The sequence below is a fragment of the Pristiophorus japonicus genome, chromosome 1 (assembly GCF_044704955.1).
Source record: "Pristiophorus japonicus isolate sPriJap1 chromosome 1, sPriJap1.hap1, whole genome shotgun sequence".
NCBI lineage: Eukaryota > Metazoa > Chordata > Chondrichthyes > Pristiophoridae > Pristiophorus > Pristiophorus japonicus.
This window is the reverse complement of record NC_091977.1, coordinates 543,948,931-543,962,934: the sequence shown is the minus strand read 5'-3', so window position 1 is coordinate 543,962,934 and position 14,004 is coordinate 543,948,931. Positions and strand designations below refer to the sequence as shown.

Sequence of the window (14,004 nt, the reverse complement as noted above, 5' to 3'; positions counted from 1 at the left end):
CAGTCCTGGTCAGACCCACTTTGAACACTGTGTCCAGTTCTCTTGCTCCCCACCCCCCCCAGTGTCGATGCCACTCCCCCCAGTGTCAATGCTAGCCCCCCCACCTCGGTGTCGATGGCAGCCCCCCACCCTGGTGTCAATGCCCCCTGCCCCACCCTGGTGCCGATGCCACTCCCTGTCACCACCACTTACTTTTCATATAGTCCAGGTCGGATACTGCCAGCATCTCGGCCTCCAGCTCGTCGGTCGGTATCTTTTGGAACTTGGCCTCGTCCACCGTGGTCTGGCTCCCGATCCGCCACCGCTCCTTCAGGTCGTAACTACTGCGGTGCGCCAGCGGCGTCTTCAGCAGGGCGCGGTTCTCCTCCAGTGCACACGGCACGCCTGCCATCGCACCCCTGCAAACACACGGCGGAGAGGGCACTGAAGGGGCTTCAAACAGTGAGTCAGGATCACGCGGGGTCCAGACCCCACCCCCATCCACTTACCGCACCTTTCAAACCCCCACCCCTCAAACCCCCTCCTCCCAAACCCCCCCACCTCCAGCACCTAGAAGGATAAGGGCAGCAGGCACATGGGAACACCATCTTGACTTGGAAATATATCGGCCGTTCATTCATCGTCGCTGGGTCAAAATCCTGGAACTCCCTCCCTTAAATTATGAGGATAGATTGCATAGACTAGGCTCTCTAGAGTATAGAAGACTAAAGAGTGATCTAATTGAGGATTTGAGAGGTGGATAGAGAGGAACTATTTCCTCTGGTGGGGTGTCCAAAACAAGAGGTATAACCTTAAAATCAGAGCCAGTTCGTTCAGGGGTGATGTCAAGAAGCAGTTCTTCACACAAAGGGGACTGGAAATCTCTCCCCAAAAAGCTGTTGAGGCTGGGGACTAATTGAAAATTTCAAAACTGAGATGGATAGATTGGGCAAGGGTATCTAGGGATATGGAGCTAAGGCGGACAAATGAAAGTGAGGTACAGATCAGCCATGATCTAACTGAATGGCGGAACAAGCTCGAAGGGCTGAATGGCCTCCTCCTGCTCCTATGTTCCTCCCTAACGGCACTGTGGGAGCACCTTCACCACACGGACTGCAGCGGTTCTTGAAGAATGTCCACCACCACCTGCGCAGGGGCAGCTAGGGATGGGCAATAAATGCCGGCCTTGCCAGCGAAGTCAATACCCGGAGAGTGAATTTTGCTACCAATCGTCATTCACCTGATCACAGAGGTGGCTCATGCTCCAGGATCAGGACCAGTGTGTCTCGTTCCCTTTGTCTTGAACAAGATGCTGTTGGTGTATCAGAGCCACACCTGGAATACTGCGTGCAGTTTTGGTTTCCATATTTACGAAAGGATATACTTGCTTTGGAGACAGTTCAGAGAAGGTTCACTCGGTTGATTCCGGGGATGAGGGGGTTGACTTATGAGGAAAGGTTGAGTAGGTTGGACCTCTACTCATTGGAATTCAGAAGAATGAGAGGTGATCTTATCGAAATGTATAAGATTATGAGGGGGCTTGACAAGGTGGATGCAGAGAGGATGTATCCACTGATGGGGGAGACTAGAACTAGGGGGCATAATCTTAGAATAAGGGGCCGCCCATTTAAAACTGAGATGAGGAGAAATTTCTTCTCTCAGATGGTTGAAAATCTGTGAAATTCGCTGCCCTAGAAGAGCTATGGAAGCTGGGATATTGAATAAATTTAAGACAGAAATAGACAAGTTTCTTAACCGATAAGGGGATAAAGGGGATAAGGGATTATGGGGAGCGGGCAGGGAAGTGGAGCTGACTCCATGATCGTATTAAATGGCGGAGCAGGCTTGAGGGGCCGTATGACCTACTCCTGCTCCTATTTCTTATGTTCTTATCTTATCTTATGTTGATTGGCTCTTGGGAGGTGGGTGCTACTGTCAAGGTCACCACCATTGCCCTGAGGAGACTCTGATGGTGTGGAGCCTTCAAGTTGAGTAGCAAAAGTTTCTACTGAGTCGTGGGATCAACTATCGCTACACAGACCGCAATGGTTAAGGAGAAGCTCGCCGGCACTGGGCACATGTATCCCAGACTGGTTAGGGTTAGGGTTAGGGCGACGTTAATGACCCAGTTGGGTGTGGGTGTTTACGACAGCTCGACAGTTTTCATGGTGCCTTTTCCTGGTGCCAGCCCACAGATGACCAGATTTATTGTATCTCATTTCACAACTTGCTCTGCTGGAATTTGAATGCTCCCAAGGAGCTTCAAAAATGGCCGTTGAGCCAAAGACGGAGAGATTAGGAGAGGTGGCCAAAAGCTTGGTCAAAAAGGTTGGCTTTAAGGAGTGTTTTAACAGCGGAGAGGGTGGTGAAGTGGAGGGGTTTAGAGGGGGAATTCCAGGGCGTGAGACTGAAAGCAGGGCTGACAATGGTGTGACGAAGGGAGCGATAGATGCACAAGAAACTGGAGTCAGAGGAACGGAGAGTTCTGGGAGGGCGAGGGGTGTAGGGCTGAGGAAGGTTACAGAGATAGGGAGGGATGAGGGGTGTAAGGCTATACAGAGATAGGGAGGGTTGTAGAGATGGAGGAGGTTACAGAGATAAGGAGGGTTGTAGAGATGGAGGAGGTTACAGGGATCGGGAGGGGTGTAGGACTGGAGGAGGTTACAGAGATAGGGAGGGGCGAGGGATGTAGGGCCAGAGGAGGTTACAGAGATAGGGAGGGGTGTAGGGCTGGAGGAGGTTACAGAGATAGGGAGGGGGGTGTAGGGCTGGAGGAGGTTACAGAGATAGGGAGGGGGATGTAGGGGCTGGAGGAAGTTACAGAGATACGGAGGGGTGTAGGGCTGGAGGAGGTTACAGAGATAGGGAGAGGTGTAGGGCTGGAGGAGGTTACAGAGATCGGGAGGGGTGTAGGGATGGAGGAGGTTACAGAGATACGGAGGGGTGTAGGGCTGGAGGAGGTTACAGAGATAGGGAGGGGTGTAGGGGCTGGAGTAGGTTACAGAGATAGGGAGGGGTGTAGGGCTGGAGGAGGTGACAGAGATAGGGAGGGGTGTAGGGCTGAAGGAGGTTACAGAGATATGGAGGGGTGTAGGGCTGGAGGAGGTTACAGATAGGGAGGGGTATAGGGCTGGAGGAGGTTACAGAGATAGGGAGGGACGAGACAATGGAGAGATTGTAACAGAAAGGTGAGAATTTTACATTTGAAGCCAATGTAGGTCAGTGAGCACAGGGGTGATGGGTGAACGGGACTTGGTGCGAGGTAGGCCATGGTGAGCAGAGATTTGGAGGGTGGAAGATGAGAGGCCGGCAATAGTCGAGCATGGATGAGGGTTTTAACAGCAGATAGCGAGAGACAGGGGCAGAGATCGACTGTTTCCTCAGGATCCGATAATTCAGGAATGAGGTAGGTTCCTGCCCCAGTGACTCCTGCTAGATCATCATCATAGGCAGTCCCTCGAATCGAGGAAGACTTGCTTCCACTCTAAAAGTGAGTTCTCAGGTGGCTGAACAGTCCAATACGGGAACCACAAACCCTGTCACAGGTGGGACAGACAGTGGTTGAGGGAAGGGGAGGGTGGGGCAGGTTTGCCGCACGCTCCTTCCGCTGCCTGCGCTTGGTTTCTGCATGCTCTCGGCGATGAGACTCGAGGTGCTCAGTGCCCTCCCGGATGCACTTCCTCCACTTAGGGCGGTCTTTGGCCAGGGACTCCCAGGTTGTGGTGGGGATGTTGCACTTTATCAACATCTTCACTGAGGCATACGAAAGCATGGGCCTTACACTAAACATCCGTAAGACAAAGGTCCTCCACCAGCCTGACCCCGCCACACAGCACTGCCCCCCAGTCATCAAGATCCACGGCGCAGCCCTGGACCACGTGGACCACTCTCCTGGGGGAGAGCGCGGTTTATGAAACACGGATCTGGCATGTGTTCCAATGTGAACAGCACCGAGTCCTGACCCGCGCACCCAACATGCTGCAGATGGACACCAGCTGTCTGTCTGTCCCTCGCTTCCCCTCCTCTCCGTCAGTTATTCGCCCTTAGGTACTTTTTCTCATTTAACATCCCTGGTTTTGCCCCGCCCAAGTGAGCCTAGACAGAGATTGACACCACAGCCTGGTCCCATCACCTCCCACCAGAAGCTCAAATTCCAGCTGGATGTGCTGTCACGGCAACCCCTTCAACCCCCTAACCATCCACCCCATCCTCTCCCCGCTGCCCCCCTGACCCCCGCTCCATCCTCTGCCCTACCGCCCCCCCAGACATGCTAATAAACTGCAATTCCAACGGCACCCTTACAGATTAGGTGCTGACTGTCGGAATCTGTAATCTGATGATCTTGGACTGACTGCGGCAGCTGTGAGGTAAATGCCTCACTTGTCACAATGTTTATAATCAGGGTGGGTCCAGAACCGTCACTTATACAAAACCTGGGGGGGAAGAGGGGGATAGTAGGGAGTTGGAGGGTAGGGAGGGAGGGGGAGGGGGAGAGGGAGAGGGGGAGGGGGAGGGGGAGGGAGGGCGAGGGGAGGGCGGGCCGATGGGAGGGGGATGGCGGGCCGAGGGGAGGGCGGGCGAGGGGAGGGTAGGGGGAGGGAGTAGGGCTAGGGGGAGGGAGTAGGGCTAGGGGGAGGGAGTAGGGCTAGGGGGAGGGAGTAGGGCTAGGGGGAGGGAGTAGGGCTAGGGGGAGGGAGTAGGGCTAGGGGGAGGGAGTAGGGCTAGGGGGAGGGAGTAGGGCTAGGGGGAGGGAGTAGGGCTAGGGGGAGGGAGTAGGGCTAGGGGGAGGGAGTAGGGCTAGGGGGAGGGAGTAGGGCTAGGGGGAGGGAGTAGGGCTAGGGGGAGGGAGTAGGGCTAGGGGGAGGGAGTAGGGCTAGGGGGAGGGAGTAGGGCTAGGGGGAGGGAGTAGGGCTAGGGGGAGGGAGTAGGGCAAGGGGGAGGGAGTAGGGCTAGGGGGAGGGAGTAGGGCTAGGGGGAGGGAGTAGGGCTAGGGGGAGGGAGTAGGGCTAGGGGGAGGGAGTAGGGCTAGGGGGAGGGAGTAGGGCTAGGGGGAGGGAGTAGGGCTAGGGGGAGGGAGTAGGGGAGGGAGTGTGAGGGGGAGGGGGAGGGGAGAGGGGAGGGAGGGAGGGGCGTAAAATTGTTCAATGAGCTTTCAGTTTCATATAGGAATGATGGGAAAAGTAGACCATTCGGCCCATCGTTCCTGTGCCGGCCCTTTGGTGGAGTCCCACTCCCCACTCTTTCCCCACAGCCCAGCAAATTTCTCCTTTTCAAGTATTTATCCAACTACCTTTTGAAAGTTACTATTTGATCTACTTCGGCAGTGCACTGCCGATCACAACAACTCGCTGAGTAAAGGAATTCTCCTCATCCCCTCCTGGTTTTTTGTCAATTATTTTAAGTCCGTGTCCCCAGGTTACCGAGTTCTGAGAGTCCCTCCTCATAATACAGAACACAAAGTCCTAGTTCTGTGCGATTCATCACAGAATACATCACAATTTAATACCATTTTATCCTTTTTTGGGGAATAAGATTGGCACCATACCCAACACGGTGCCATGCCATGGTTATAGTACACAAGCCGGTTCTGCTGCCCTTTCCCCGTACACCTGAAATCGTTTTCCTTTTCAGGTATTTATCCAATTCCTTTTTGAAAGTTACTCTGGACTCGGCTACCACCGCCCTTTCCTGTCTTTAAAATAAAGTTTCTCATATCGCCCCTGGTCCTTTTGCCAACTTTGTTCCCAAGTCCCTGCCACCCTCACCTGGCACTGTGCCCACCACACACCACATTCCGATATGCTCTGTGGTGCCGACACAGTGACTGGAACGAGCACCTTGGAAGCGATGCTTTTTCCTGGCAGGGAAGGATGCAGGTTGCTCTGAGCTGTGCCCTTGGTGCAGGCTGGAGGTCAGGAGCTGAGCAAAGTTCCCCATCAGCTTGTGCTGACTCTCCTCACGATCAACATATGCCAGGCACTGCCAGCACTGCCCGCCCCAGAGCCTGGGCAGCGAGTGCCAGCAGCAACGTACCCGCGACACTGCCCGGCCGTCTGGAGGTCCCACACAGGCCGATCGACCCCCGGCTTTTCACAGGGAGATTTCCACATTCGCTGAATTTTGAGTGAGCTGTGCACTCCCTTCCCTCGCACTCCCTCCCCTCCCCCTCGCCCTCTGTACAGACCAACACATAAAAGGAACCCCGCATCCAAAATAAATCAGGGGGAACATTGGTCAGCGGGTCATTCAACCTTGTGGATATGTCACTGTCCGAGCCCAGTACTGCTGTCCTGTACAGACCCACACACACACCTCACCCCCTGTACAGACCCACACACACACCTCACCCCCTGTACAGACCCACACACAAACCTTGTCCCCTGTACAGACCCACACACACACCTCACCCCCTGTACAGACCCACACAGACACCTCACCCCCTGTACAGACCCACACAGACACCTCACCCCCTGTACAGACCCACACACACACCTCACCCCCTGTACAGACCCACACACACACCTCACCCCCTGTACAGACCCACACACAAACCTTGTCCCCTGTACAGACCCACACACACACCTCACCCCCTGTACAGACCCACACACACACTTCACCCCCTGTACAGACCCACACACAAACCTTGTCCCCTGTACAGACCCACACACACACCTCACCCCCTGTACAGACCCACACACAAACCTTGTCCCCTGTACAGACCTACACACACACTTCACCCCCTGTACAGACCCACACACACACCTCACCCTCTATACAGACCCACACACACACCTCACCCCCTGTACAGACCCACACACACACTTCACCCCCTGTACAGACCCACACACACACCTCACCCCCTGTACAGACCCACACACACACCTCACCCCCTGTACAGACCCACACACAAACCTTGTCCCCTGTACAGACCCACACACACACCTCACCCCCTGTACAGATCCACACACACACCTCACCCCCTGTACAGACCCACACACACACCTTGCCCCCTGTACAGACCCACACACAAACCTCACACCCACTGTACAGACCCAACACACAAACCTTGCCCCCGTACAGACCCACACACAAACCTTGTCCCCTGTACAGACCCACACACACCTCACCCCCTGAACAGACCCACACACACACCTCACCCCCTGTACAGACCCACACACAAACCTTGTCCCCTGTACAGACCCACACACAAACCTTGCCCCCTGTACAGATCCACACACAAACCTTGCCCCCTGTACAGACCCACACACAAACCTTGCCCCCTGTACAGATCCACACACAAACCTTGCCCCCTGTACAGACCCACACACAAACCTTGTCCCCTGTACAGACCCACACACAAACCTTGCCCCCTGTACAGATCCACACACAAACCTTGCCCCCTGTACAGACCCACACACAAACCTTGTCCCCTGTACAGGCCCACACACAAACCTTGCCCCCTGTACAGACCCACACACAAACCTTGCCCCCTGTACAGATCCACACACAAACCTTGCCCCCTGTACAGATCCACACACAAACCTTGCCCCCTGTACAGACCCACACACAAACCTTGCCCCCTGTACAGGCCCACACACAAACCTTGCCCCCTGTACAGGCCCACACACAAACCTTGCCCCCTGTACAGGCCCACACACAAACCTTGCCCCCTGTACAGACCCACACACAAACCTTGCCCCCTGTACAGACCCACACACAAACCCTCGATTGTGACTTCAGTGGACAGGAAAGGTGGGGAGGTGCAGAATCACACAAGCACTAAGGGTTCCAGTGGCTGGCTCCCCTGGCAAGGAATGGTTTTCAGGAGGGAACATAAATGCTGCCGAGTAGCGGCACTTACCCAGCGTGCTCGTTGCTTTTGGCGAACTGACCATTCCGACCGTCTGCGGGCGGCTCGACCTGGGCGGGCGCTGCGTCGCGATGCTTCGGGCTGCGGTCAGGTGGGGTCGGGAGCGTGGAGCTACTGTCGACCTCCTCGCCAGACACATAGAACTGGAAGAGACAAGGAGAAAGGAGTCATCGTGAACCAAGAGCTGTCTGTGACCAGAGCCGCGACCTTTTCACCTTCTCCCAATCGGCAAGGGGGCCGTGAATCTGAGACACGGACTCAGGAATCTATCCCTCCCGAAACCAGCGCAACGCATAGAAGCGTGCAGCACAGGAGGTGGCCATTCGGCCCATCGTGCCTGTGCTAGCTCTTTGAACGAGCTTTCCAATCAGTCCCACTTCGCTGCTCTTCCCCCACAGCCCTACACATTTCATTTTTTCCAAGTATAACAACTCGCTGCGTAAAAACATTTTCCTCATCGCCCCTCTGTTACATCTGCCAATTATCTTCAATGTGTCCTCTGGTTACCAACCCTCCTGCAAACTGTTTTGTCTTATTTACTCTATCAAAACCCTTCATTTTTGAACACTCGATCAAATCTCCCCTTAACCTCCTCTGCTCCAAGGAGAACAACCCCAGCTTCTCGGGTCTCTCCCTGTAACCGAATTGTTCTCTCCACCTGCAGCCCTGTTGGCGATCGATCGGTGCAGCCCTGGCACTGAACCCGCGACCCTGCCAACCCTACGTGGCTCAGGACTACCTCGCCTGCTCACGCAGCTCTCACCTGTACATCACACACGAGCACGTCCGATTGGTCGGGAGATTCCGCAGGGCCCTTCTTCTCCTGGGCGCCATCGCTGTGCTCCTCCTCCTCATCACCTTCCTCTATGGTGGGCGCGCCAGTGGGAGAAGATGCCGTCTTCCTGCTCTTTTTCTGTGTCCCTTTCTTCCTCCTGCCTTCTGACGGCAGGTGAGTGGAGAGCGGGTGGTGGGTGTGAAGGGAGGAATGACGATGGTCTATTGGAAGAGGAGAGAGGGAGGATTAATGTTAAGCACTAAAAAAAAAGCAAGACTTTCTTTTTAAAGCACCTTTCACCGCCTCAGGGCCTGCCAAAGCACTTTACAGCCAATGAGGAACTTTTGGAGTGTCCTCATCCTCATAGGTAGTCCCTTGTATCGAGGATGACTTGCTTCCATGTCAAAAAAGGGATGAGTTCCCAGGTGTTTCAATGAAGGACCTAATATTCCAGGTCCCGAACTACATGTTGAAGGGTGGAAGATGCCTGTGGGTGGATTTTTTTAACGTGGGGTGACCGTTGCACACCAGCCACCACACGGGCTTGACAGAGCGAGGTCTTGGTCCAGTGGCAAGGGTTAAGCAAGACAACTGGAGACCAGCTCTGCTGCACGGACCCAGTGCGCACACATATCGCAGTGTGGGCTGGGCCCGTGCTGCCCCTGGGCCCTCGTCTCTTCTGGGCCCGAACCCATGCCTGTTGTAATGCAGGAAATGTGGCTGCCAATTTGCGCACAGCAAGATCAAAAAAACAATGTGATAATGACCAACTAAGCTGTTTTTAGTGATGTTGGTTGAGGGATAAATATTGGCCCAGGACACCGGGGAGGACTCCCCAGCTCTTCTTCAAAATTCTGATGGGACTGGACAGGTTAGATGCAGGAAGAATGTTCCCAGTGTTGGGGAAGTCCAGAATTAGGGGTCACAGTCTAAGGATAAGGGGTAGGCCATTTAGGACCGAGATGAGGAGAAACTTCTTCACTCAGAGAATTGTGAATCTGTGGAATTCTGTATCACAGAAAGTTGTTGAGGCCAGTTCATTAGATATATTCAAAAGGGAGTTAGATATGGCCCTTGTGGCTAAAGGGATCAAGGGGTATGGAGAGAAAGCAGGAATGGGGTAATGAAGTTGCATGATCAGCCATGATCTTATTGAATGGTGGTACAGGCTCGAAGGGCCAAATGGCCTGCTCCTGCACCTATTTTCTATGTTTCTATGTTTTGTGTCCACCTGAGGCGACCTTGATTTAATGTTTTGTCCGAAAGACGGCCCCCTCCGACAGTGCCAACGGAGAACCTGCCACAGCGAGATTTGAACTCCCAAACTCTGGGTTGTGAGTTCAGTACCAGAAGCACTCAGCTGCTGTACCTGACTACAGACATTGCGGGAATCTGAACCTTAACATAAAATGATGCAGCTGTTTAATGAAATGCTCAACTCACACTCAAAATCTGCCTCGTCGAAGGTGCGCCGCACTTCCTCCACATTCCGACTCGGCGCATCGTGCAGGAGATCGTCAAATCTCTCAACGCCCCACGTCTTATTCAGGTCGTCTTCATCCTCATCTTCAATCCCGGGCGATGATGGAGGAAGCACGTCCTGTTCATTCTGCAGACGAAGAGAAACAAAACCATTAATTTAACAGCTGCCTGTTCCCCCCTCCCCGGAGGTGCCCTATATGGATTGTAAAGGGTTGTGTTTGTGAACGGGATCAGAGCCTTGTCTACAGAGGTGAGCTGCCCACCCGTACCCTGCCTCAAGCCTGAGTGTGGATAGTCAGCACCAGGCATCATAGCCGCTCCCAAACCTGGTCATGTTCAACATCCACACATCCAGTTTACAGTAAGGTCCACTCTTCATAGAATCTGCCAGCACAGAAGGAGAGCATTCAGAGGCATGGGCCAGCACTCTGAAAGAGCTATCCAATTAGTCCCACTCCCCCACTCTTTGCCCATAGCCCAGCAAAGTCTTTCTTTTCAAAAATAACAGTTAACAGTGAGGAGCAGGGACCCTGGCTGATTTATCCCACTAAGCAGAGGTGCTGAGGCCAGTCCTAGTGCCCTGGCGCACAGGAAGATTCCACAAAGCCAGACCAAAGAAAAGGCCAGTTAAGATGATTCTGGTGATCTTCACTGAGGGAGGAATGTTGGTCAAGGTGATGGGAAAACTCACTGCTCTCCTCAAGAGGTGAACATCTGCACAAATTAACAGAGCCTCCTATAATTCAGTACAGCACTGTAGTGTCGGCTATGTGCGTGGAGCGGGGGGGGTTTAAGGTCCACGGCCAAAAGCTTGGTCAAGGAGGTATGTTTTAAGGAGTGTCTTAAAGGAGGAGAGAGGGGTAGAGAGGTTTAAGGAGGGAATTCCAGAGCTTAGGATCTCGAAGTTGAAGGCACAGCCACCTATGGTGGAACAATAAAAATCGGGGATGCGTAAGGGGCCAGAATTAGAGGAGAACATAAGAACATAAGAATTAGGAACAGGAGTAGGCCATCTAGCCCCTCGAACATGCTCCGCCATTCAACAAGATCATGGCTGATCTGGCCGTGGACTCAGCTCCACTTAACCGCCCGCTCCCCGTAACCCTTAATTCCCTTATTGGTTAAAAATCTAATAAGAAAATCTAATAAGAGGAGCGCAGATATCTCGCAGGGTTGCAGGGTTGGAGGAGGTTACAGATAAAAGGAGGGGGAAGGCCATGGAGGGATTTCACCAGAGGTGGGGAATTTTTAAATGGAGGTGTTGCCGGACTAGGAGCCAATGTAGGAGCCAGCGAGCTCAGGGGAGATGGGTGAGCGGGACTCGGTGCGAGTTAGGACACGGGGCAGTGAGCACAGGGGGTGATGGGTGAGCGGGACTCGGTGTGAGTTAGGACACGGAGCAGTGAGCACAGGGGGTGATGGGTGAGCGGGACTCGGTGTGAGTTAGGACACGGGGCAGCGAGCACAGGGGTTGATGGGTGATCGGGACTCGGTGTGAGTTAGGACACGGGGCAGTGAGCACAGGGGGTGATGGGTGAGCAGCACTCAATGCGAGTTAGGATATGGGCAGCAGAGTTTTGGATGGCCTCAAGTTTATGGAGGATAGAAGATGGCAGGCCGGCCAGGAGAACATTGGAATAGGCGAGTCTAGAAAGAAAGACTTGCATTTATATAGCACTTTTCACGACCACTGGACGTCCCAAAGTGCTTTACAGCCAATGAAGTACTTTTGAAGTGTAGAGGTAGGAAAGGTATGGATGAGTGATTCACTGAACTGGGGCAGGGGTGGAGTCGGGCGATGTTACAGGGGTGGAAGGAAACGGTCTTGGTGAAAAAAAGATTTGCTTTTCTATAGCGCCTTTCAAGGCCACCGACCTCTCAAAGCGCTTTACAGACAATGAAGTACTTTTGGAGTGTAGTCACTGTTGTAATGTGGGAAACGTGGCAGCCAATTTGTGCACAGCAAGCTCCCACAAACAGCAATGTGATAATGACCAGACAATCTGTTTTAGTGATGTTGGTTGAGGGATAAATACTGGCCCCAGGACACTGGGGATAACTCCCCTGCTCTTCTTCGAAATAGTGCCATGGGATCTTTTACATCCGCCTGATAGGGCAGACGGGGCCTCGGTTTAACGTCTCATCCGAAAGACAGCCCCTCCGACAGTGCGGCGCTCCCTCAACACTGCATTGGAGTGTCAGCCATGATTTTCTTTTTAATGTGCTCAAATTCCTGGAGTGGGACTTGAACCCATAACTTTCTGACTCAGAGGAGAGAATGCTGCCCACTGAGCCAAGCTGACACATGGATGGAGTGGATATGGGACCAGAGCTCAGCTCAGGGTTAAGTAGGACGCCGACAGTTTGGTTCAGCCTCAGACATTAGCCAGGGAGAGGGATGAAATCGGTAGCTAGGGAATGGAGTTTGTGGCAGGGACCGAAGACAATGGCTGTGGGCCTCTCAATATTTAACTGGAGGAAATTTTTGCTCATTGGACAAGTAGCGAGACAACTGAGAGTGAGTGGAGGGGCCGAGGGAGGGGGTGATGAGGTAGAGCTGCCTACAGGTGGAGCCTGATGTGTTTTTGGATGCTGTCGCTGAGGGGCAGATGTAGATGAGGACTCGGAGGAATCCGTCAGAACCTGGCGGAGAATTTCCAGCTGGGGTTGGGTTTGCAGAGGTCTCGGAGAGGGACTGCAGCAGGCTGCGATCCCAGAGCTCCTATGTGCCTCAACATTCGTCAGACGACCTCACAGGAAAGCAGGAGTAACTGGTTGCAGCCTGCATTTTCTGGACCTGCTGCTGTGTGAAGCACATGGGGTCTGCCCCAGGGCTGAGCCAGGCAGGCGCCTGGTGTCAAAGGAGCTGACACTTAGTCCAGTGCGGACAGACTGCTGAAAGAGGCGGTGGTGATGTGACAAACCTGTATCGGGTTGCTGACAACATCGACATAATCACAAGCACAGCAAGGAGCTGTGTCAGGGAGGTAGAGGCGGGAGACGTCAGCGCACACGTGGAAAGTGATCCCGTGCCTGCAGATAATGTCACCAAGGGGCAACATGGAGATGGGGAAAAGGCGATCGATCTTTGGGGGACTTGAGAACAATGTTTGCGATAAGCTGCGGGGCGGCATGGAGGTCCTGCAGAGACTTTTAAATGGAAAAAACGTATACGCGCGGAAATTTGAATGGACTGTGCAGCCCATTAAAGGGTCCACGCACCCCCAAAAAGTGAGAGGGCACATTGTCCGAGAGGTAATGGAGCGGGTGTGGGGGTGGGGCACTCTGGTTACGATGGGATAGGCAAGAGTGCAGTGCCACTCGGCTGGACAAGGGGAGAGCGGTGTTGAAGGAAGATGGTTTGGTTGACCATGACACAGGTTGCAGAGTGGCTGAGGAGGGGTGGAGACCTACTGCAGAGGTTCCAACAGGGGGCTGCGGGAAAGATGGGCCCGGGTCAGGGAGGCGAGAACAGGCTGAAGGGTTTTTGGAGAGGAAAGGGAGGTCGGAGATCGGGGTGGAGTGGTGTGATAACAGCTGTTTTGAAAAGGACAGCTGCAATCACGAGTGAGGAACTCACTACCATGAAACAATCGTAATCAGATGGTTCAAGTAATTTTTAACGTGGTTTTAATTGACATAGTATGCTAGCACTCCTATCATGAACATTCCTGGCACCACACTGTCCCACTCTCCCAGGTCTGGGGTTTTGCAGAATTTAAGGCATGTGGTGTTAAACAGATGTAGAGGGCGCTGAATATTAAAAAAAAGGAAGTGACGTTTGATTTGGAAAAGACATTGGACAGTTCATATTTGGAGCACTGTGTCCAGGGTATTCGAGCCAGGCATAGGGGACAGGGAACATCCCCGAGAATATCAGGAATGAAGGACAAGTTGC

General features: G+C 53.5%; 1 protein-coding gene across 10 annotated transcripts in view; it reads right to left on the bottom strand.

Moving 5' to 3' along the window:
* LOC139278392 (anion exchange protein 2-like) overlaps positions 1-14,004 on the bottom strand; it is a 347,925-nt gene that overhangs the window by 105,739 nt on the left and 228,182 nt on the right. For all 10 annotated transcript variants that reach the window (XM_070897097.1, XM_070897078.1, XM_070897145.1 and 7 more), the window contains 4 exons: positions 10,068-10,233; positions 8,613-8,845; positions 7,841-7,992; positions 193-398 (listed from right to left, as the gene is read on the bottom strand). In XM_070897097.1, the coding sequence (XP_070753198.1) occupies positions 193-398; positions 7,841-7,992; positions 8,613-8,845; positions 10,068-10,233 (757 nt within the window). The remainder of the gene's footprint in view (positions 1-192; positions 399-7,840; positions 7,993-8,612; positions 8,846-10,067; positions 10,234-14,004) is intronic.